General features: G+C 41.1%; 2 protein-coding genes across 2 annotated transcripts in view; one reads left to right on the plus strand and one right to left on the minus strand.

The window, feature by feature from the left end:
• Positions 1–12,107, plus strand: part of mybpc3 (myosin binding protein C3) — a 33,707-nt gene extending 21,600 nt beyond the window's left edge. The window contains exons 22-33 of the mRNA XM_087178778.1: positions 155–314; positions 447–551; positions 680–868; positions 5,364–5,498; positions 5,758–5,925; positions 6,263–6,351; positions 7,540–7,735; positions 7,850–7,989; positions 9,504–9,663; positions 9,796–9,932; positions 10,375–10,561; positions 11,600–12,107. Of these exons, the coding sequence (XP_087034904.1) occupies positions 155–314; positions 447–551; positions 680–868; positions 5,364–5,498; positions 5,758–5,925; positions 6,263–6,351; positions 7,540–7,735; positions 7,850–7,989; positions 9,504–9,663; positions 9,796–9,932; positions 10,375–10,561; positions 11,600–11,661 (1,728 nt within the window). The 3' untranslated portion in view covers positions 11,662–12,107. The remainder of the gene's footprint in view (positions 1–154; positions 315–446; positions 552–679; positions 869–5,363; positions 5,499–5,757; positions 5,926–6,262; positions 6,352–7,539; positions 7,736–7,849; positions 7,990–9,503; positions 9,664–9,795; positions 9,933–10,374; positions 10,562–11,599) is intronic.
• Positions 12,108–13,758: 1,651 nt separating this feature from the next.
• lgr4 (leucine-rich repeat containing G protein-coupled receptor 4) overlaps positions 13,759–24,794 on the minus strand; it is a 32,254-nt gene continuing 21,218 nt past the window's right edge. The window contains exons 6-18 of the mRNA XM_023424375.2: positions 24,145–24,216; positions 23,024–23,092; positions 22,507–22,578; positions 22,195–22,266; positions 21,920–21,988; positions 21,759–21,830; positions 21,416–21,481; positions 21,170–21,241; positions 20,999–21,070; positions 20,719–20,844; positions 19,322–19,419; positions 18,197–18,250; positions 13,759–18,049 (exon numbers count right to left, since the gene is read on the minus strand). Coding sequence (XP_023280143.1) covers positions 16,641–18,049; positions 18,197–18,250; positions 19,322–19,419; positions 20,719–20,844; positions 20,999–21,070; positions 21,170–21,241; positions 21,416–21,481; positions 21,759–21,830; positions 21,920–21,988; positions 22,195–22,266; positions 22,507–22,578; positions 23,024–23,092; positions 24,145–24,216 — 2,323 coding nt within the window. The 3' untranslated portion in view covers positions 13,759–16,640. The remainder of the gene's footprint in view (positions 18,050–18,196; positions 18,251–19,321; positions 19,420–20,718; positions 20,845–20,998; positions 21,071–21,169; positions 21,242–21,415; positions 21,482–21,758; positions 21,831–21,919; positions 21,989–22,194; positions 22,267–22,506; positions 22,579–23,023; positions 23,093–24,144; positions 24,217–24,794) is intronic.

Consider the following 24,794-nt stretch of genomic DNA (forward strand, 5'->3'; position numbering starts at 1 on the left):
TGGCGTTAATGTATCTCTGCTACATCTACTGTACCAGCATCTTTACGAGTACGTGCAACAGAGCTGTCAATCAGTTTAGAGTGAGAGGACAGTCACCAACAGATGCTCCAGTCAGTCACAATCCAGTAACTCTTCTCTGGCTCTCATTGTGTAGGTGGTCACCGAGGGAGACGGTAGGGTCCATGTCGAAACCACCAAGGGCCACTGTGTCTTCACCATCGAGGGGGCTGAGAGGCAGGACGAGGGAATCTACTCTGTTGTGGTTCGAAACCCTGCTGGGGAGGACTGTGCAGATATCAATGTGAAAGTTGTTGGTAAGGCAGAGCTCTCTATCACAGTTGTAAAATCACATCATATATGAAGCCTTGATGTCAAATGTATTTTATTTCTTTAAAACATATAAAATATCCCTTTTTTTAAATACAAGAGCAATGTTTCCCTCCCAGATGTTCCAGATCCTCCCCAGACTCCCAGAGTCCTCAGCGTGGGAGAGGACTCCTGTGTTATCCAGTGGGACCCACCTCGGTTCGATGGTGGACAACCCATCATTGGTAAAAAAAACAAAAAAAACAACACACACATCAAAATGCGTAATTTGTTATTTCTGAGGCATCCTCCTTTGTCGTTCTGACAAGCCAAGCTGATAACAACATAACGTTGCTTCCATGTTAATTCTCAGGCTATGTGGTGGAGCGGAAGAAGAAGCAGAGCTACAGGTGGATGAGGCTGAACTTTGACCCTTACCCCGACACCACCTATGAAGCCAAGCGGATGATTGAAGGAGTGGCGTATGAAATGCGAATCTATGCTGTCAACGGCATTGGCATGTCTCGTCACAGCCCTGCCTCGCAGCCATTTGTGCCAGTCGGTGAGTCTTTACCAGCAGGTCTTCACTTGCTCCCATCCCACGTGTGTTCATTTAATCATTTTCACACATTTGCTACACTGCATGTTCATTGAAAGGAGTTTTTTTTTCAGTGACGAAACTGTTGAAGATGCAGATCATGCATTCATTATTAGTCTAAATGAAAAAAAAAAGAAATATTGTTTTGCACACTTGATTGATGGCTTGTCTAGATGAGCAGTGGTGCATGGTGATGAAGTTGACATGTCTGACTTTTGATGGCTCCAGGGTTGTGTCGCGCCTTGTTTGCTCAGTCTAAGGTTTCTCCGGGGTCACGGGCCCTGGTTGACTTGTAGTTGTGAGCGGAACGGGGTCATGTTTGTTGTAATGGTAGAAGTCTGTGGACGGTCTCTGTGTCAAAAAAAAATATAGGTCGCACATACAGTAGATGATCCACAGGTCATTCCTGAGTAATGTCAGCCATGAAGGTTATGTGTTTGTTTCTATTCCAACACCACAGGAGACAGATAGAGGAACAGGTACCGTACAAGGCAAACTGCTGTGTGTCAGATGATGTGCGGGAAAAAAAAAACACACCGAAGTCACACAGAGTTAGTTTACATGTTAAAGAGGTGAGGTTGAGGCTCAGGTAGAGCAGGGTTGGTTATTTGATCCTCTGCTCATCCGTTCTGAGGTTAAGTCAAGTCCGTTTTTATTTATATGGCGCCAAATCACAACAGAGGTTATCTCAGGGAACTTTTCGTACAGACCTTGTCTAGACCTTACTGTCTATAAAATTATTTATAGAGACCCAACAATGACCACGAGCAAGCACTGGGCGAAATACAGTGCATGCAGTTAGCCTGTGGCACATGACCATGAGTAGGCGGTCCTTCAATGTGGCCAAGGATGCATTTGTGTTCACGCTGCTGAAAGATAGGGCCACATGTGGCCCAGACCATCTCCAAATGTGCTCTCAATGAACATCTGTCAAAAGGGTTTTGGGTGTGTTCACACCTGTACTTGAGCTGTACACTTGTGACCGGATCACTCGAGGCAAACGTTTGTTGATTGTTGCTTATTGTCATGGATATTTAATGTTATAGACACAATTAAGATCTGAAGTCAATTTTTAAAGGGCGAGCTTTCTTGGTGCAGAATATACTTGTGGACATCCTGGCATTTGTCATGTTTAGGGCTTAACACTGAAACACGAGGAGTTAAAAAAGCGAAATGAATTGCCATTTCGCTTCATTTTAACTGAATTGTGAACTAATCAGAGATGTGTGCCATAATCAAGAGGTCTGGATCCCCTGGTCTCTGTAACAGTATCATACATGCTGGGGGCTCAGGTTTGGATTGTCTCTTTTTGATTTTTAACGACCATCTCATCCCTCCACTTGTTGATTTAAGAGGGAACATCATTGTATCCAGATGGCCAATCGCTTGTAAGACAGCTGATTAGGAAACTATCCGTGGCATCCCCCTCTATAAATAATGGCCTGGAAGCACTTGGCTCTGCTGGGACCAGCTGCTTAACACAGAGAGGTTCACGCTACTGTGGAGGCTGCTGCAGAAGAAGCATTGTTGTGACTATAAGACTACAAGGAGGGAACAAAAGAGTGAGAGAGAGGATGAGAGCGTAGGTTAGAGGAAGTCATTTGGCAGAAGAGGCGGATACGCACAACCACCAGCTTCAGTCAGCAGCCGGACTGCTTCACACCGAGAAAGGATGACAAAGCCTAAGCTTCCAAAGACAGCTGAGAAGAAACCAGTGGAACCAGCAGAGGACACATCAGCTGATGCTCCAGTGGAGGCAACAGCAGAGGTGGAAGTTAGCAAGCCTGAGGCAGATGCACCTCCACCTCCAGAGGTAGAACAGGAACCAGCAGCTGCACCTGCAGAGGCAGCTCCAGCTGAGAATGAGACGCCGCCAGCAGAGGGTGCCCCCCCAACAGAAAGCGGTCCCCCTGCAGAGGAGACCCCTGTGGAGTCGGTTCCCGCTGCTGAACCAGAGCCAGAGCCGCAACCTGTTGGCAGTAGGCATTATTCGTTTTGAGATGTTGGATTGTCATGTAGGTTTTAGAAATGCAAATGAAACTTAATTGTGTTTATATGTGTATGACTTTAATGGGAAGAAAAAAAAATTGGCTGCATATTGCTCATTTTTCAGTAGTGTACATGTTTGAAAGTGTTAAGCATGGTTTGATAATCATGCGGTTGTCCCGTCATGATGATGTCAAAATTATATTGAAAAAAATGTTTACATCTGAATGAGATTTTTCATTTGGATGAGATTTTGCTCTGCGTTCTCCACCTTTACTCCAGACTTCCCTGAGCTACTTTATAAACAATCCCTGCTGCGGTGACTCTCTACACACAAGGATATCCTTGACCTCTGAGAAGTGTTGCCATCATTTCCTTGCACTGTATACTTAGCCTGTGTCCTGTGACGTGAAGTCACAACTAAAATTGAGCACCTTTCAGTCAGTCCTCATGCTGTCAACAAGTAGTTGCAACGTCATAAAAATACATGGTTGACTGATGTCCTTCGTTGCTGTTTGGAGGATTCTTCACTTGTGCACTGCACCATGCACAACGAGTAGTAGTAGGAATTATACGAGGACAACATTGACCAGACTTTTGCTTTTACTGTACTTAGAGCAAAAGTGGGATCCGGACTAGCAAGATGGCCTGTGGCGGGTCATTCTGTAGCCTAGCTTTTGTTATTCACCCCTATACTGGAATATACTGGAATACCACTTTTTGTTGTCATCATGTTGTTGAGTAAGTTGGTCATTCCCAGACATTTTGTGGTTACAGCTCCAAAAGCCCCCATTCACAAGTGCCCCCTACAAAACCAGAAGCTCTGAGAAAGGAAGCTCTCCTTATTTTAGAAATTCTGTGCTGAGGCCCAATGCTGCGTGCCATTTACCTCTGAAGTCAGAGCTGGGAATGATGTCACATCATTGTCACATCGTTGACTGTTTTCCAGTAAAACAACAGCAATGCATTACCTAGTATTTTGCGCATACAAACACCGGATCGTAACTGGGTTGGAAAAACCATAAATATTTCCTGGCTGTGCAACATGCATGGAAAGAATCAAAGACTTTTAATGTTGCATCACTTTGAATTTATCTCTTAACATTGATTTGCTCGATAGACCAAGCTTCAATTATGTCAATAATTGCCACAGTTGATATTGTATCACTGTACATGCTTCTTTTGTAGCATATATGTTCTTTTGCCTTGCTTTCCTTGCAAGGCAAAAGCAATGTGTGGGGAGTCTTTTAATACGAATTTAAATCACGTCCTGAGCGACTCAAAGTACGGCAGGCCCCAGCAGGTCAGTCGCACAGCTCATCTTTCCCCAGATGTTTAATGTTTTTTGATGTTAAACATGTTCCATAGTTACACCAGCTGCAGTTCATGCCACTTTCCCAACCATAAATTATTTCCACAACACAAGATAACACAATACCATGAACAATTACAGCTACAGTACTTAACAACCGTACTTGGCAAGTACTGTACACTCAAGATTGTGTGAACACCAGGGCCCCACAGGCATGCACACAAACTCATTCCACTTAAACTGACTGCCTTCCACTGCTTTGCACCGTGGATGAAGTATAACTTTTTATTTTGGACCTGTTTGTATCTGTTCAGGCTTGGTTGTCTGTTTGCACTCAGTCGCTTTGAGATCAAGATCTCGAGCAACAGATACCTTCCTTACTAAATAAAGCTTATAATAATAACATTACTGAGAAAAGCACAAGCATCATATATGTGCTCTGATGCTTACCTTAGACTAGGTGAACCCGTGTTTGTGAAATCAGGAGTGTAGCAGTTGTAGCTGAAAAAAAACTGAAATACATCTTAACCTTGACTGTAATTTGACATCACTGATAAGTCATTGTCAGGATTGCTCCAGAACACACGTGTAGCTTTCACATAACAAAACTCATCATTGTCTAGTTTCAACAAGAGGACATCCTTGTAAATTTGAGAATAATTTTCATGTCAGTAGTTAATTTTGTAGGCTCATTCATCAGGGGTGTCCTTCGTGTCATATGACAGAGGAAACCTGTAGATGCCACTGAAAGCAAAACAGACCCTGGTGACATGTCAGTAAATCTACAAGAGACTATATTTAAAAACCGCGTGTCCTTTCACATTACTCACTCAGTTGGCAGATTGTATAAAATAACCCTCCTGTCTTATTCTGATGGCGTTTCATGAATTTGCTGTACGTATGAAATGAAACTGTCAAGTGGATCTTAAATAAAATAAAAGATAATGGTGGATCAACAGTAAAGTTGTGATGGATGATGGTGATAGAGCTGAAGCCATGTTTGTTGTCACAAAGCTTTTGGGAGGGATTTTGTTACTTTACATACTTTGTAAATTCATGATCAGGTTCATCCACCTGATCAGTAATCCGTTCTGAAATGATTGCATTAATGTTGTAACTGACTAACACGGCCCATTTATCTGCCCTCTGCCTCTCTCTCAGCCCCTACAAGTGAGCCCATGGGACTGGTTGTCGAAGACATCAGTGACACTTCTATCTCGCTGAAGTGGCGGCCGCCTGAGAGGATCGGCTCGGCTGAACTCGAGGGTTATGGGGTTGAGTACTGCAAGGAGGGCAGTAAGTGCTGCAGCTAACCCCTGCATGCTTTTGATAAGGAAGCTTGTTTTTATAGTGTATATCATCAAAGTTTATGTGCAATAATCAGTTAATCAGAGTGAAGAGCAGCAACCTCTCTTTGTTTTCTGTAAGCCCCTATACTATCAGCTTTCCAATACCGCACATCTAATCAAAGTGATATCAAAGTAGAGGGTCAGATAAACTTCTATCTCCATAGTCACATCTGCAGTCAAGTGATTGGTGTGTTTTGTGGCCTCAGCTGATGAATGGATACCAGCCATTCAGGGTCTGACTGAGAGGACATCCCTGATTGTCAGAGACCTCACCACTGGAGACAAGCTGCAGTTCCGTGTGCGAGCCTACAACATGGCGGGTCCCAGTGCTCCCACCACTCTGGCCCAACCTGTCACCATCAGGGAGATAATGCGTGAGTAGATGGGGATTTACTCATTTTGGCAACTCGTCTGGTTCTAGTTTTTGTTTCAGGGCTGTATTCAACCTTGCATCTGTTAGATTTCTATCTGTTATGTTCATTTGTTTGGTGGAGTGATGTGAAACACTAAATATTAAGCATTTAATGCATTTATTTATAGGAGACATGATAATCACAAAGCCAAACCTTTCCTCTCACTTCAGCTCATCCTTGAGCTTCTTTCATTTCCTCCACATTTGTTTATTTAGATCTATTTTAGCTCAAGGCTAAACTCCCAGGAGTCCACCCCTCGTGCCTCTTACTTTGTGTTTCGTGTTTTTCTCTTGCACAGAACGCCCAAAAATTTGGCTCCCCAGAAATCTCCGGCAGACTCTCATCAAGAAAGTTGGAGACACTGTCAACCTTTTGATTCCATTCCAGGTGCAGTACACAGTCGACTAAATCAGTCAGCCGCCTTTTTAAAATTGTCCTCTAAACACCAAGGCGCTTCACTGGTGACTTCATACAGTATAAACACCTGAGTGAAACATGAATGAGGCAGTTAGTATTCACATGTGAAACATTTGACAAATAACCAGTTACTTGGGTAAATCTGGAATATGTGGCCAAAAAAAACAACTGTGCTGGGGTTGATCATATGTGTAAAATTTTCCAATTACGATAAATGTAATTTTATATTGCTTGACAACAAGGCGGACAAGTTTCTACATTCTCATGGTTTATATTAGCTGTGTCCCAATTCAGGGGCCACTTCCTTCAGATGCATTTGAAGACCAATTGTGTCACAGCGGCGCAACTACGCTGTCCCATTTCGAAGGCTCCTTCAAATGCGTCCCAGAAATGTGGACTTCTTTTCCTGGGCAACGAAAGATCCAATGAGCGGCTCCTTCATGGCCCAACCTGTCCCAAAGTTGCTCGGCGACAAGAGCCACGCTTTGTGACACCACAGTAAAGGCACAGCTGGTGACGGCGTCCTCTGAAGGATACGGCCCCTGCATTGGGACATAGCTATTGTAAGGCCCAGGGAAACAGAGCTCTGTATAGTTGACTGTTAGTATTTCTTGTTTGAAAGTCACAGAGCTCAGTTAAAAGACAAAAGGATACCAAGAGGAGACTCAAAACAATTTTTTAATAATGTTCTCTTTCAGTGTGAGGATCCTAAAAAGAAAAGGTATGGGGGCTTTTACCTATCTCTGCTCAGAGGCCCATTTTCTCATAATCCGTCCATGCACCCAGCCCTTTTTGAAACAATGAAAAATCGAAAGGCACCTTTAATTTTGTGACTGAAGGTGCCTGTTGGTGGCCCTGCATGTAAGGTCTGGGTATCAACAGTGTCATTAGGACGTTTCCTTTGAAGACCATGAATGTTTTTCACCAAATTCATGGCAATCCAGCTCAGAGTTGTTGAGATTTTTCACTCTGAAATCACAGTGGCTCAGTGACAGGCTGACCAACATACTAAAGCCGTGTTGGGTAATATCTCCTTAAAAACTGATCATGTATTTGAAGATGAATATATTGTTAAAAGGTTGATTTTGTTTGTAATCTGTAGACTGGCACACAGCAATGTGAAGTGAAACCCTGCCTCTGTCTTTTCTGGCCATGCAGGGTAAGCCCAGGCCAAAGGTGACATGGAGTAAAGATGGGGAGCCTCTGGAACCCACATTCGCTAACGTGAGGAACAGCGATGTCGATACAATCCTCTTCATCCGCAAGACGGACAGAAAACACTCGGGGAAGTATGATCTCCACGTGCAGATTGAGAATGTGGAAGACACGGCAAGTGTCAATCTGCAGATTGTAGGTGAGCAGGACTGAACACATGGAGAGCTGGCAGGGATAAATACAATCTCTGCATTAAACTGTAGCAACATTCGTACTAGTGACCTCCTACAGAGTTCTTATCTCTTGTCTATAGATCTCCCAGGGCCTCCCGAGGCTCTGAAGATCATGGATGTCTGGGGCTTCAACGTGGCACTCGAGTGGAAGCCGCCTAAGGACAACGGTAACTGTGAAATCACTGGTTACACCGTTCAGAAAGCTGACAAGAAGACCATGGTGAGACTCCACACCCTTGGGACCTAGCAACAAAGCTCACATCTGTTTTTAATTTAAATTCAAATGAAGCTGAAAACAATCTTCTTATGAAATGCAGTTCTTATTGAAATTAAATAATTTTATAGCAATTAGCCAGAAGAAACCCTCAGAGAATCCACATGCATATGACATTCAGAAAATTTCGGGCCCAATCTGAAAGGTGCTGGAATACCAACCTGAAGCCAATGTAGATAAATTAAATTTCAAAAATGCATGTTGCTCCACTCGATAATGAGCAGCTGCGATTGGAAAGAGGAACAATAAAATTAGATTTTTCCTGCACTTGACACTCCCCAAAAAGCAAATGGTGCTTTTAGGTACTAGACGTATTGAAAGAGAGACCAAGATCTGAATATAATTGGGACACTGCCCAATCCAATCAAACTGAAAGTAAAGATGTGGCCACTCATGTCATGTCTGGATTACAAGGAACAGAGCGGAAAAATAAAATATGACTTCCAGTGGTCTTCTCAGAGAAAGGCACCATGGTCACCGTGTCATTAAACCTGAAATGGAGCCATTGTAGGCCTTTAGCTGCCTTCATCTGCAAACCTCCCTTTACTGTTAACACAAACGAGTGTGTCTGTACATGTGGGAGGATGAATGCTGCATGGACACAGAGGGATATTTTAGCCTCCATTGTGACACATTTTCTGCAATCAGCCAATGCTGAGCACACAATCTCCTTTGTGGGTGATGCATTATGGGCCGGCTGGCAAGAGCTCTAGCTGCCACCATCCTCCACCTCGAGCTGCCAGGAACAATGTCGGCCAGGAATGTCCTAATCTTATCCTCGTAGCCTTGACCTGGTCCGGGTTGTCTGTACAGTGACGCGGGGACATTGTTCTCCTGGCCAGCTCGTCTGATGGCTCATGTTTCACTGTGGTCATTATTAGATCAAATTAATTTCACTTGCATCTCTTTATAGCAAGCTTGGGGATGTTGATTATCATGTTACCAGTAGCAATGTACGGTGTACCTGTTAGATGTCAGACATAAAGGGGCTGAGGGCACATGTGCTTTAAATCTACTCGTATCCTATTTCAATATTATACCTTAATAAATGAATTTAAACTCTCACACAACTCCTTCAGTTTCAGGTAGATTTGTCATTTGCCATATTTTAATCAGCAAATACAATATATCTGAGTGAACAAACAAAAATGGATTCAATTTTAGTTTATGTGTGCCTAAATGGTTTGGTAAACTACAGAAATCTGATGTGATTAACTCTAGTCTGCCTGCCACATTTTAGTTTCTTATTTTAAGATTCACAGTTTTCAAGTTGTAGTGACATCATCAGGTGGAGGTGTCAAGGGGGGTAATGCAGCAGACAGTGCTGTCAAGTGTATCTGTATGCATATCCACGCAAGTACATGAATGAAAAGGGCCCAATATACATGTGCACATACTGCACAAGATAAACTGTTTAACGAAGTGGAAAAACTGAAATGTTTTTTGTGATTCATATGAAGGAGTGGTATACAGTCTACGATCAGTACAGGCGAACCAACTGCGTCGTGTCTGACCTCATCATGGGGAATGAGTACGTCTTCCGAGCCTTTTCCATGAACCTGGTGGGCCTCAGCCTAGAGGCTAGAGAAACAAAAGACAGTGCTTACATCCAGAAAACAGGTGGGCTTTGACTGCACCATGCTGTATATAATTAGTACAAAGCAGTTATGGTTCTGATTTTATGTCTTACAAGTACAGATATTGCAATTGAAATCCGAGTTGTCGTCATAAATGTTGTCTGTCCGTCCGCAGGTATCGCTTACAAGCCGCCCTCCTACAAGGAACACGACTTCTCGGAGGCTCCCAAGTTCACACATCCTTTAGTGAACCGCTCTATCATAGCAGGATACAGTGCAACCCTCAGTTGCTCAGTCAGAGGTATACCGAAGGTCAGTAGAGTCTTTACATGATATTTGCGATAAAAATCAATCATATATTTGATGACACCCAGAAAAAAATCTCAGATGTGAACGGCAGCTGGGTCATAACGTTTATTGCAATGAAAAAAAAAGAAGAACTTTTAAATGAAGTTTGGACAATTCCTTACCAATGGTCCACTTTGTAGTTTTGTAACCAACAGAGACTCATACCTATAACATTCTCTCACACACACACACACACACACACACACACACACACACACACACACACACAGGTAACCTCGCAGGTAATAAACACCCCATTCTCAGTCACACAGTATCCAGCAGATAAATCCAGTGAATACTACTGTGTCAGTACTGCATTGTGGCCTAATTTTGCAATTGTAAGTAGTATTGCAGATTGTGAAAAATATCACCTGATGTACTGTGATCTTTTGTCCTATCTTATTAGCCCAAAGTGACCTGGTACAAAAACAAGATGGACATCTCAAATGAAGCCAAGTACCGAATGCTGAGTAAGCAGGGCGTCCTGACGCTGGAGATCCGTAAGCCCTGTCCATTCGATGGGGGAGTGTATATGTGCAAAGCAGTCAACGACAGCGGAGAAGACATTGTGGAGTGTAAACTGGAGGTTCGCTGTAAGTATCCTGCTCGGTGGTACAGAGACAGAAACGTGTCCTCTTTGTCATGATGCTCTTAGACACTCCAGCCTCCAGCCAGCATCCTCCTTTTCCCTATTCCCCCTCCTTTTCATGCTTTAAAAATAACACCTATCATCAAAGTCCACATCAAATAAATGGCAGTCTGTTATAAAGAAAAATATATTTTAGTGTAAATTTGAGAATATATAGTAAAAATGTTCAATTATAGCATTTATTTTTCCTGTGGTGGAATTTCTAGAATGGTGTGATGAAAAAACACGGAAATGGACTGTATTATGTCATGTTTTCCTGATTTTTAAGAAATTTCCTGGAAAGACTTTCTTGTGTTTCTGATTATAGCAAAATAGAAATGAGCTCAAAAGAAATGCAGGATTACCATAAACTAATATGAAAACTGTCCAAAGAAATTCTTAACAGAAGATCCAACTTGTTCTTTTTGAAGCTTTCAATCACACCTCCTGGCCTTCATCATTGGGTTGAGAGCACTTGAGATGTGGTTGAAAATTTCAGAAACAACAAAGTAGTTGGATCTGGTGTAGATATATATACTCTAAATGAAAGTCTCCCTCCGTCTTTTTCTGCCTGCAACTTCACTGTTGTGTTTCACTTTCACGGCTCTCATAGCATCATTTTCAACAAAAAAGCTCAATGTACTCTTCTTGCTCAACACCGAAACACAGACATACAAAGCCAGGAACTAGCTGGTGATCACAGAGAAGCATTTAGCAGCTAGAGAGCAGAGATATTTCCCTCAGGAGCTGGTGGAGACCAAACTGGAGCTAAATGGAGTGAATATGAATTAATTAATATTAATATATAATAAGTCTTCTGGATGTGTAAACAGGCACCTGTTTAATAACATTTTAGCCAAATCAACTTAAAAAAGTTCTATTGGTAAACTAAAACTAATGGTAACTTGTTTGTATTTGTTTATGAACATTATGCTACCAACCTCACTTTGTGCAACGGATTTAATAACGCCTCTGTATCTTGACCGATGTCCCTGCCTTGCAGCTCAAATTGTGAAAGAAGAAAAGAAAGACGAAAAGAAGAAAGAGCTCCGAGCTGCTGAATGAAGAGAAGATCGATTTGTCTCCAGCGTCTCCTGCATGTCGACTGTTTTGTGTCATTTGAAGCTCTTCACCTGCATAACAAACTGTGTTTAGCTCACTTTTTTTTTTGTTTGTTTTGCACCACTTCCCTCATTTACCATTATCAAGTCATCCTCGCTGTTAATACATTTATAAACTAAATTTACTACTTGTGCGGGGGTTGCTGTAAATTTATAAACTAAATTGACTGTTCTTTAATATGGAATTATTAGTATTTACAATGGTTTGTCACTCCTTTTCTCCTTCATTTCAAAAACTTAGATTAGAGATTTAATGGATAATGGTGTGTAGTAAATATGGATAATAGATAATAGCATTTATGAAACTAATTTATGATTTGTCATTCTTGGATTACATGGTTGTTAGTGTGATTGATTTGTGTGCATAAAGCTTGCTCCAAAAGCACAAAATACAGAGTGATTTATTCAGTCATACATCCAGCAGTGGTATTATGTTACAGTGTAGTCAGTACTTGGGTAGAGGTGGACTGCAGCTCCTTAAACTGCCATCATGATCACTGCAGCAGCGGTGGCATGCAGGAAATGCAAAAAGCATGCCACTGATAGTCAGAAGTCCAGTGGAACTCTGCAAGAATTGTCGAGGGCTTAGTTTTATTGTAACAAAGCCTCACTAAAGCTAGAAGTGTGGGGCATGTGCCTAATGTGCACGCCACAGAGGGATGTGTGTGGAGGACTGGAATAGCTGGGATGTCCTTTTTTCCACTGGGGACTTGTGTCAGTGAAGTGGAACACATGCTGGTGCAGGGGTTGCTGTAACATCAGTCAACAGTTATTCCTTTGATGCCTTGAATGTAAATACTTCCTGTGCCCTCCCTCTCAGCGTACAGCTGCAAGAGATCCAGCGAGCCTTGTACCTGTCACAGCCTCACTATTAACATACATGACGGATGTCTTAGAGCGCCTCAGTTTTTGTCAGGTGTTTTGACATGGGACTTCACCAGAATCCACAAATTACAAAATGAAAAGGCTACATGGTTCAAAGCTAAACAGGATTTATCAAATTACATGTCTGATTCTTTATACAATCCCAGGGGGTAATTTCTCACTCATCACCAAGTTACAGCTCACTTGCATGAGTGAAGGCAGCCTGCAGTAGTGGACAACATGGGAGGCAGGCAACTCCACTGAATGGTCTTATAAATGTGAACAGACTTAGAAAAATTAGATTAAAAGCAAAACTGTCCCTAAAATAGTGTTTACATGGGAAACTTCGACTGAAAATAGTTTAATGGGAGTAAGCCGATAGCCACGCTGTGCACAGCGCTGCTCTGAGCTAAATGCTAACATTAGCAGAAGTAGTCAGATCTTTTTAAGTAACAATGTCACAGTGTACAAATACAATGCAGCCAAAATGTAACAAATGTTAGCATCAACATATACTTTAAGTGCTCATTATATAGAATTGCCTATTTCAGAATTATATGATTTATAATTATTGATACATCAATGTACACACTGTACTACTGCCGATGGTAAAAGGAAGCTGAGGCTGATAAGAATGTCATTCGTTTTGTTGGTATTTAGCTATAAACCAAACTGCTGGTTGAGGTGAAATTTCGACCTGATGATGGCGCTAGATGAAAAGATAAGGGATCATCAAAACAAATACAATTTATCCTGAGGTGAACATGAATGTGTGGTTCAAATTTCATGGCAACCCATCCAAACAGTTCATGAGATATTCCATTCAAAACCATAAATGTGAACTTCATGGAGAAAGTCAGAGGATTGAACAAAGTCATTAGGATACGTCATCTTGGGACCGTGAACGTCTGTCCATCCAATTGGTGCAGAGGTTTTCAGTCTGGACTGAAGTGACCAACTGATTAAACCGCACTGGCTTTTTGGCATATAGTAGAAATAGGACATGTTGTCGCCTTTAACACTAACACAGTTTACATAATTTCAGCTGAAAATGAACAGTTGACCTGTCTTCCCATGAGGCCACTGCAGACTGATGAGGAACTCTGCTGGGAGAAAAACATGTAGGATTATTGTCAATGCTTTAATTTTCAGGAGATCTGACCTTTCTATGAGACAATGCAGTGAACACAATTTTATTCATACACAATTTATAGAATTATTTTTCTACTTGAACAGAATAAAAAAACAACGTGGGGAGATCTCACATGAAAAACTACAAGATTTAATTTGAACTGAAATTAAGTGAGATACTTTTCATAATCCATATTATTCTGCAAGTTTGTATCTATAAAAGATAAACCAAAAAAATTCATAGTTTATAGTTTGATTTAAAAAAAAAAAAAAAAAAAAAAAATCACAGTATACAGTACATAGATTCCTCCCACAATTTGCACTAAAATGATGATGTACAACCACATGTGTCAACATAAAGCCAAGAACGCAAACAAAGTAACAACAAATGAAAACAGACTATTCTTTTACAAAGCACTGCTGGTAGCCACTACAGTTGAGGAGGTAGCTTCCTTGGTTAGCATCCCATTCTTGATTACTTGTTTTCTTTTCAAATAATTTACATACAAATACAAAAACCAATAACCAAACTACTAAAAAAGATTTGTACATTTTCACCAGATGGGACATCAGGCATCTCAAACAATCAACGGACATTTTGGTTGGTGCAAGATTTTAGACACCCAGTCGAGACTACATGAAAACAGAAAACAAACCCAAAGGATTACAATTAAATGGTGCATTATAAGGGCACAAGAATGTCTTGTTGGTGGAAGAAAATGTTTGCCTACATTGTCTAAATTCCTGAGCACTCACATGACGTGCACTTGTGGATACACGCTCCGAGGGTGTATCCACCTTAATGTGTACGGTCATGCTCCAGCACACCAAACATCAGTCAACTCCTCGTCACTCACAGTATCACTCAGGTCAGCTGTCAGGGCAAAAGATGTCTACATTTATATGCTTTACAGTATAAAAATGCTATTCTGATGATCTGTACAATAAAAGTGGACGATGCAGACTTAAATGATCATACAGCAAGTTTCTGAGTCACTCACTGATAATGAAACTGGATTGCAAAGACATTCCTGAATTAATTACTTTGAAGGTAATTCCTCCTGTTTTCAACATAGGCCTTATTTTACTACTTTTGTTCCATCATGCCCATTTTCTTTTCCGGTAGAAAATTTGGCGATTTACATCACTGTATAGTACAACAGGTACACTGACTGTATACCAACACCAAAAAAAAATCCTTTAAATACAAAATCAGTGTAGACAATGTCGTTAAATGTCAATGTTAATGATCACCCACTTTTCAGTAATAATAGTCCATTTCAAACCTTTTGGCACTGTGTATACACTCTTGTTGACTCAGCTGGCTGCCAGTCTCCTGCTGTGTTCACGTCACGATGCTTTCACATTACATTCACGTGTTTAACTTGGACGGTATTCATGTGTTTAACTTGTTGTGCACAAGTAAAATTATGTTTAAAAATGGGTTTTAATCAATCAAATGTATGTCATCTCATGAAAATAGTGTGAATAAAGGTGATTTTGATTCCTGTTTGTTGTATGTTTGTCAAGAAACTTTTATATTTTATGGGGTAAAATAAAAACAAAAGTTTGGCTGTATTTTTCTTTTGCGTCATTTTGGCAAATATTCTCTTTTTGTCCCCCAGAGTTATATGAGAAATGAGAAACCACTCTATACAATCTGTATGCTTATGTTAGCTTAGCATAAAGTTTGGAAGCAGGCGCAAGCAGCTAGCCTTAATGTATCTGGAGGGAACATAATCCACCTACCAGTATATCTAAAGCTCACTAATTAATAGGTTTCTTCTTCTTTGTTTAATCTTTCAGCTTTTGACGCAGTATTCAATAGAGCAATAGGTCAGCCATTGTTCTGTAAGCCAAAAATAAGCTGAAACATCAGATAAAATAGGTCTAATTTAAGTGTTATTTTACTGTGTTTGTGTGTTTTTTATAGCTCTGCAGTTAAGAAATAAAAACTTTGTTCCAAATCAAAGAGCATGATGAAAAAATTACTAAATAAAAAAAAGGCCCAGATTTAAAAATAACAGGAATTTTCCTTCAGACTGTTGAAAATAATGACCTAAACCTGTGTGTATGTACTAGCTTTCTGCGAAGGATAAGAAAAAGAGGTGCTTCTGTTTTGGTGAATGTTTAGGGTTATATTGTATATTCATCATTCAAAGGCCACCTTTCATACACCTGAAATCGTCTCCACCCAGACACTCCTGCTGCTCACACAATAAATAAAATCTTTCAAAACCGCCAAGCATAGTTGTTGCTAAAACAGTGATATCTGCTACTTTCATCACATTCTCAGTCTTAGTAACTTAAAGCAAAGAAGTGTTTATTATAGACTAGCATTCACCATTCTCACACTGATAAGAGTATGATCGCAGGTAGGGAAGAAGTTATCGGTGACGTTACATTATTCCCCTCTGATGGGTGAAGACCGCCTGAAAGTTACATTCAAACAGAGAAAGTCTAGGATGATTATTACATTTGCTACATTTATATTTAAACAAAATTTTCTAAGTATAAAATCGACAGTTGCTGTGGAGAAGCTTTAAAAATTGACATGATGTATAACAATTAAAATTTAAAAAGCTTAAAAGTACAGGTAAAACAGAGGAACCATAAAGTCTTCGACACATAAATTGAAGCTCGCAAAATCATGATATCCACTCGGAAGGCACTGGTGGCAAGATTTTCCATTGCAAGATCCTTTGTCGACCATTGTGTAACATGATGTGCTCAGTTCAGCTCATTTAGAAATGGTATCCAAGTTCCCTTTAAATGATTGGTTGCATCTGTTTTCTTAAGTGCTTGCTCAATAGTCTTTGAGCAGGGTAGTTGGCACATTTTTCTTTATATAAAAAGGTTTACATATTCTTGTAGCATCTAAATTCACATGACAGAGATCTGTGCATATAGTGGAGTTCTGAAGCGTCCTTAGTCCTTGACTCGAGGTATATTGTATGAATAGTGTACAAGAGGAAGGCCTCTGGTCTGACAGAAGCAGGCTCTGCCGCAGGCCTGAACCTGGTCCGAGCTGTCCGACACAAATGAGTCCCCCTCATCGGCGTACTCAGACTGAGCGGAGGGAGTGCCGCTGTCTGCCCAAAACCCCTCTGCACGCGGGCACACTGCAGCTCCCGCCAGGAGGGTGGGACAGCTGTGAGACTTCACCAAGTGACTACAGACTGTGGAGGATGAGGGGGAAGAGCAGGTCCTGGCATGCAGCGCTGCCTCGCACTGCTCGCATACAACTGTCTCTCCACAAAGCTGTGAGTACACCCCACAGTCAAAGCCCAGGTGGGTGGAGGATCCCCCGTCTGTGAGCTCTGACCCTCCACCACCTTCGTCTCCATGACTTTCAGCACCAGCCTTCACCTCCCTGGTGAAACCTCCGCGGCCGCGTAGTCTCAGCCAGTCCTCCCTGAAGGCTGGGCTGAAGAACACATACAGCACTGGGTTCAGGCACGCAGGCAGCGGGAAGAAAATGAGGGTAACAGACTTGGCGATCTCTGGGCCGCCAGCTGTAGAGCCAGTCAAGAGAGGGGCGAAGGAGAAAGCTGCCACAGGGCAGAAGAAGATGCAGTTGGTAAAGATGAGCCAGGCTACATGTCGCAGGGCACCTGTCTGCTCTGGATCAGCCAGCTCCACCCTGCCCAGGTGGCAGTACAGCTGGGTATAAACAGCTGCAGTGAACAGGTAAGCAAGTGCGTTGAGCAGCACCAGAACCACTGTGACACTCAGAGCTGGACTCTCACCCCCAGCGAAGGGCAGGCAGAGAGGAGAGGCCGACTGGTCGCTGGAGGTCAGGAGAGGCAGGCAGGCTCCAGCAGCAGCCAGCAGCCCCAGTAGTCCTGCAGCCAGGCTGAAGCGTCGATCTCCTCTCCAGCATCCGCCATGGCTGCCGCCGTTCCTCCTGGGTGACATCATTACTTTCCCGAGAATCGTCCGCACGGCAACGCTACGCTCCACAGCTGCCAGTGACAGTAACAATACCGCCCACTCTGATGAGAAGACGGCCAGAGCTCCTGTGATCTGACAGCCAGGCCCCATCTCCCACCACACACCAAACTCCGCGAAGGAGCCCCAGGTAGCAACATCGAGCACGGTCAGCACGCCGACATACACACCTGTAAGCAGATTGGCCAGGGCCAGCAGCCCCATGAGCAGCCTGGCTGGAGAGAGAGATACAGTGAGGGAGTGGGAATGGCTTGCTGCTCGCTGTGCGGGGGAGAAGGTCGCCACCAGCACCAGGCTGTTAAAGACCAGCGACACCAGGCAGATGAACCAGACTGTCAGACGAATCATCCAGTTACCCAGGAGGTGCTCACAAGGCTTGAAAGCTCCTGGCGATGGAACAATACGGTTGATTAAAAATTGACACTTGATTTAGCCATGTATTTTCAGATTATTTCAAAGCTCTTAAACATTGGCTGACAAAAGCAAACATATAGATACACAATGAAAGATGTGAAGAGCTGTTTAATGGTTACCTGGTGAAGGGGAGCAGTGCATAATCATTGAGATTCTTTCCACGTCCTCTCCCGCTATAAAAAAAATAAAAGAAAATAGATGAAAAATGTTAAAGACTATTTTAATCCTAAATAGATACAGGGTATGCCACCAAAATGAGTCTAGGGCAGCAATTATGACTGACAACCTAATCTCATGTAATTTCACACTCCGCAGAGGCACCAGACAAGAGTGCAAATAGTGAAGGTAAGAGTGGACATAACTTTTACCTTCACTATTTGCACTCTTTATTGAACCATTAGAAGCGGCAAGACACCAAAACATCATAACAGGCATCCACACTAATAAGAAAACACATAAAATAAGCATATATGCAGAAGATGTACTTCTATTCATACAAGATCCAAACAAATCAGTCACAGAACTTATCAAAACCATCAATACATCTCACAACATCTCTGATTAAACAATAAACTGGAATAAATCCACCATCCTACCAATAAATAGAGATAGCTCTCAAACTACATCCCCCACTTACGACCCACAACTGGCAATATCACACACACATATTTAGCTATAAAATTCTCCTCCAAGCTGTCAGTTTTGTTCCATCTAAACTGCACTCCACTACTAAAACAAAACAAGACGACTTAGTAACATAATGACTGTAAAAATATCTTCAGCATGTTCAGAAATACTAAAATAAGGCAAATACAATATAAGATAATTCACAGAGCACACATTACACAACATAAGATGCACATAATGGGAGTAATTTTCCTAATGTTTCCTACAACTATACACTTTAGGTAGAAAATGTAGGACAGTGTTTAATGGTAGTTGTTAAAAGTTGTCTAATGCAATAAAACACATTGTAAATTTTTCCTGATGCACACATCTGTATAATGCAATCTGTGAAGTTTCAAAACGCATTCAGGCTGTGAACTGGGTAAAACTTAAAAAAAGCAAAAACATCCAACATCTACATCTGATATCTGGTGGTCTGGGAATAAAGAATGCTGTTTGGAGGGTTATATAAAACAAACTCCATTGATATTTGTAGTTGCTTTTGTAAATAAAACAAAAGAAGTTTAGCTAACATGTAAACTGTTGCACGGAAAAGGCTCTGACTGAAGCATTCCCACCTGTAGATTTCTTTACGTCATTTTCCTCAGAGGAACTCGTCATTGAGTCACATCCAACAAATGCACAGCACTGGTAGGCGTAAGGGACAGAGATGGACCTACAAAAAAAAAAAAACAATGATCATTTAGAGAGGCCGATATCATCCTACTGAGGCCCAGTGTTGATAATACAGATGGTCCAGAATCTTGAAAACCATACTGGAAAAAGTATAAATAATGTGTTTGTCTGCAAGTATCTGGCCCTTCTGATTTTTTTCAATAATAATATTTGGATGTTTCCATAGTGTGTCTACGACTGTGAAGAAAACAGATTCAGCTGGCTTTCTCATTAAACAGAAGCAAAGAGGTGGAGTTTGTTGTCAGTCAGTCACGCACATAAAATCACAGCAGACAGAGAAAAACAGCAAAACAGATTCACTTATATCACTTTTATATTTTGTTCACGTGTTCATTTTTTTTTTTTTTTTTTACAGATCAAGCACTGGTGAATGATTTCATCTGCTGTGGTGATTCACAACAATTCAACTGCTTGGTTTGAGTTTGTGCAGCGCAGCATGTATGCTGTGTTTTCTCCATTTTGGACTCAGATGTTTTTTGTCTTCTTTGTGTCAAAGCAAGTGTTTTTTAGATGCAAGAACACTACAGGCCAGAAAGTATTTTTTCCCCTGTGAGAAATACAGTTATGTACATATATAAGGCATTTAAGGTAACCTAGGGATGACATAATAAGACTCACTGAAAAAATACATGGAAAAATCAATGTATTCATAAACTGCAAAGAGGTGTTTAATGTCTTTTCGTATTTAGTTGTGAAAACAAAAGGTGAGGGAAAATAAGTCCACTAAATGGCTAAAAGTGATTAAATACACTAGTAGCTGAGGTTTCTGTGGAGAAAATGAATTCCTCATCAACACCAAGACCTGGTGTTTCTATGCAGACCTTCACTACAACTCTATTTTAAAAATCCTTTAAAAATCAGCCATATCTGTGTAAGGGCTATGTCCTGCAATAATGTGATCTTTCTTTCTGAAAACAATTCAGAAGAAATGTTGACAAACAGTTAAAAAACAATTGATCTAATCCCAGTTTGAGATTTATTTCAACCCTCTAGCTAACCCTTATACATTTTCTACAATTTAAATTAATTTTTGTTTTACCCTTCAACAAATCAAGGTTATTATATGTTAAATGTTTTTTGGGGCATTTTGTGCCTGTATCAGAGGGCGACTGTAGAGAGCTGAGCGAGAACAAGGGGAGAGAAAAACGGGGGAACACATGCATCAAAAGTCACCTGCTTAAATTGAATCTGGGATGTTGTAGCTACATAGTGTTATGTTCTACATTCCCTCCTAAACACTTAGATGACAGAACTAGCGGCCACAGAATTTCTTCCTCACCTGAGTTTGGGTAGGTTTTTTGCTGTCAGCACATTTTTCATCTGTGGGTTCCCTGAGAGTTTTAGCTGACTGAGGGCGCTCAGTCCAGTCGTTGGAATCACAGTCAGAGAGTTCATACTCAGATCTCTGTAATAAAAAAAAAAAAATAAAAAAAAAAAGATCACACACAAGTAATTTAATGCTGTACAATAGAGAAAGTCAAACCAAACAATGATATGTAAGTGGAGTTCTGTATTCTTTATGATGAACGGTGGTAAAATAAGACACAGGTCATACTCACAGGTTGGTGAGAGCAGTAAGGGTGAGGAAAGCGTCTCTGTGGATAACCCGGATTTCATTTCTACTCAGGTCTCTGTGTAAAATCACAATGGCATGAATTCACAATCCAGGTATAAAACCTTTGTTTTTACAGTGTGTGTGTTACTGAGTGTGTGCGACTGAGCGAACTTACAGTAAATGGAGAGCAGAGAGACCTTGGAAAGTGTCCCTTTCAATTTCTTGAATATGATTGTGCTGAAAGCTTCTGTAGATTCAAACCAAATATTTAACAGATTATAAACAAGCCGCTAATTACCTTTATTGTGTTCATTGTTATTACATTCTCTTATTTTAGTCTTAAAATAGAATCAGCCCTTTAATCTTTACTATCCTTGTCTGAAATCATTTGTTAACTGTCTTCTAAATGTTCCACACTCACATCTCCTGCAGGAGGACGCAGCCCTGGAGGGACGGAAGCCCCTCGACCTCATTGTAGGACAGGTCTCTGATGGAGGGACACAAACAGCTTCAATAATTAGACAACTGGGACAATTTAAAATAAAAGAATGAAGAAAAAAGGTTGGATTGTTGATCATCTTCCACTATAAAGGTAGTTTATAAACAATTTCCCTGTATAGTATATACACTTTCTGAAATGCCACATTTTTAGCATGAATGGGAATCCAAAATTCTTAACAATCTTTAATCCTCAGTAAGTACAATTATTTGTATAATGTGTTTTAAGTTCTGTTGCAGGTGAAAAGAAAGGAAAAGTCTCTTACAGTGTCCGAAGCAACTTGAGATCCTCACACAGATCAGCGGGGATGGACGAGATCTTGGTTCCTGACAGGGTCCTGGAAATGAAAAACCTAATGAGTCACTTCTGAGACACACAAAAGCACAAGCGGGAACAGATGCTGCATCCAAGTCCAACTTCACTCACAGACTCTCAAGTTTATTAGTCCATGTAAGGATGGGGAAGTCCTGCATCATACTGGCCCCACGCAACATCCTGAAACACACATGGTGATGAAGAGTAAAACCACTGTCACAAACATCAAAGTATGAGCTGGTATGAATCAAACAAGACACAACGACCCTTTAAAACACACAAAAATAGATCTTAGTTTAACGTTTAGGACACCACTGACTGACGGAGTTCAAACAGAACTTGGTAACAGTGATTTGTCAGAAGCTGTGCTTGACAGTGGGACTTACAGGGAGTGCAGGTCCGACAGATTCTGGAAAGCTGACGCGCCCACGAAGGACAGAGGGTTGTCATAGAGATGTCTGGGAGGGCAGCAAGAGCACAGGGGAAGAGTTCAAACCAAAGTCATTTACTATGCGAGAATGGCACCATCTTCTGGACATTCATCTACTGAAGCCTTACACTCGTATCTCACATCAGCTAAAACTGTGTGTGTGCTCATCAGAAAGCATACTGTACATCATGCATGGGTGGCCATTAAAGAAGTTTGAGTTATTAGTGTGTTATGTCTGTTTCAGTGAATCAGAAGAGTTTGATCTTACATGGTTCGCAGCAGGGGGTTGTTATGGAAGGCCCGTTCAGGTATGGAAGCAATATCATTGCTGTGAAAGCCGCTGCAGGAGGAAGAGCAAGGAGACAGTGTGAAGACACTTTGCTCACTATGAAACCTGACCTATAAGTTAGGTTGCTATATACAAAAACCAAACATTTGAAAAAAAAAAAAACCCAAAAAATCAAAAACCATGTTACAAATGCATAGACAGTTCAACCAAATCAAGCACAAACAAAGGTGCCAAACAACTCTCACAGCCTGCTACAGAAACCAGATCTGTAAATGTGATGTGTCAAATTCACTGACACTCTGAGGGTTACTTTGTCAGATATTTGTCTTTTTTTTTTTTTTTTTTTTTTTTTTTTTTAAATCACATAAAAACTAATAGACACCAACAAGCTTCCTTTATGTGCTGATGAGTTAACCAGTCCCTGACTAAAGTGTCAAAGCAAAAGTACCCCCCCCCCCCCAACACACACAGAGCAGAAGCAGGACAATGCACTCACAGTTCCTTCAGTTTAGGCAGGGCCTGTATTGCTTTGGGAAAAACCATCAGGTTGTTGAAGTTCAGATCTCTATGGAGAGACAGAGAGAGGCAAAGAGAGTCAGTGCTGTTCTTTTTTTCTTTTGCTTTACAGTGAAACAAATCCATCCCTCTAAAGCCACTAGTTAATGGTACATGCAAACAAAAAGATCTGCATTTAAGCATTGTTAATTGAAGTGTGACTGTGGTCAGCTCCAAGTCACACACCAATTGTTAATAATTAAGATTACTAGCATTGTTATAATCCTATTAACAAAAGATATGACCTGCTAGCAGTACTGAATGATTTAGCTCCACATGCTGCAAGCAACTGAACCATGGAGCTTGGATTACAGACAATAATTACTTAACAATTGACATGTATTTTTTGGATTCAATCATTGGTTGCTTCGATATCGAATTTATAATGATATGAAACAGGGGTAAGCAGCAAACACTCACAATTGAAAAGCCAGAAAAAAGTCATTTTTGCTTGAAAATTGACAGGAGGGTAATGCATCATTAAAAATATTGTTAATTTCATGCCCATCGACTAATCAATCAATTGATTTGTTATTGTTTTGGCACAATAGGTAGTAGGGACTTTGCCTTGATCTTTGGTAGATATTATTCAAAACACGACACACCACACTATAGGCTTGAAAACACCATTGCAAACCTTAACTAATTTCAATATAACTAAATTAAGTGTTCACTCTGCTATGTTGTTATGTAGGGAAATGTAAACAGTGGATCACCACAACTAGAGCAGATATTTCATTTTAAATGGATCAGACTGGAAGTTAGGATAAAAAACAAAAAAAGGATCAGGACATCCCCAGTCTCCTGTAAAAGGTCTGTGTGTTGTACAGTAGCTGTTTGCCATTAGGTAAGGCTGTGTGGCAGGAGGAAGTGAACAGTGGGAGGGCAGATTTGATAAGCATCATGTACTTTGCTCTATTTATCCTAGAGCAATTAAAGGAGGAAGTGGACACAATGATGTCTGGAGGACTGGGGCAGAGGTGGGTGGGGGAGCTGTTAGCACACACAAACACGAGCACAAACACACTTAGACTGATGCACACTGTACGACTGTCCACTTACAGTGTCTCCAGGTTCAAGAGTCCAGCAAAACAGTTGTCTCCTATCTCTTTAATTCTGTTGTTGTGAAGATGCCTGGAAAAGCAAAAAGCAGTTTTACGCGCATTTTTGAGGTTTTCATGCTGTGACAGATATAAAATTATCTTTCCCATTCATCCGGGGTTTTAATCCGCCTTGCGTGATGTGTGTGATTTGATCAGGTGTGTGTACTACATGTGTATATGCAGAGGGTTTTCCCAGCCTAATAGATTCTAGGTCTTTTCTTCCTGTTTATCCTGACATGTTTATACTAACCCTGCAGCAATACCATTCAGTGTGTCTGTGTGCTTGTGTTTGTGTGATTCTATAACAGCAGCAAGGGGGAAAAAAAATGTAAGTTTGGAATAATCCCTCAGATTCGTAACACACCAAATACAGCATTTGTACTTGTTCTTCTCAAGGAAGGTTTCAGCATTTCCCACCATGCATAAAACAACAACATAATCTTGATTTTTACATCACCATCAAGCAACTTTTTCAGCGTGTCATTAACATTCAAATTCAAACCCCAATGGCATATTTTGCACACAAAAACGCAGCAGGCAGGAGCAGCAGCCCATTTTGTTGACTTACTGACTCTAAGCTGTGGAAATAAATAGTACAAAGTTTGTGCT

Source organism: Seriola lalandi, unplaced genomic scaffold (genome assembly GCF_002814215.2).
Source record: "Seriola lalandi dorsalis isolate HSWRI2012SDOR001 ecotype SW California unplaced genomic scaffold, Sedor1 jcf7180002054735, whole genome shotgun sequence".
Lineage (NCBI taxonomy): Eukaryota > Metazoa > Chordata > Actinopteri > Carangiformes > Carangidae > Seriola > Seriola lalandi.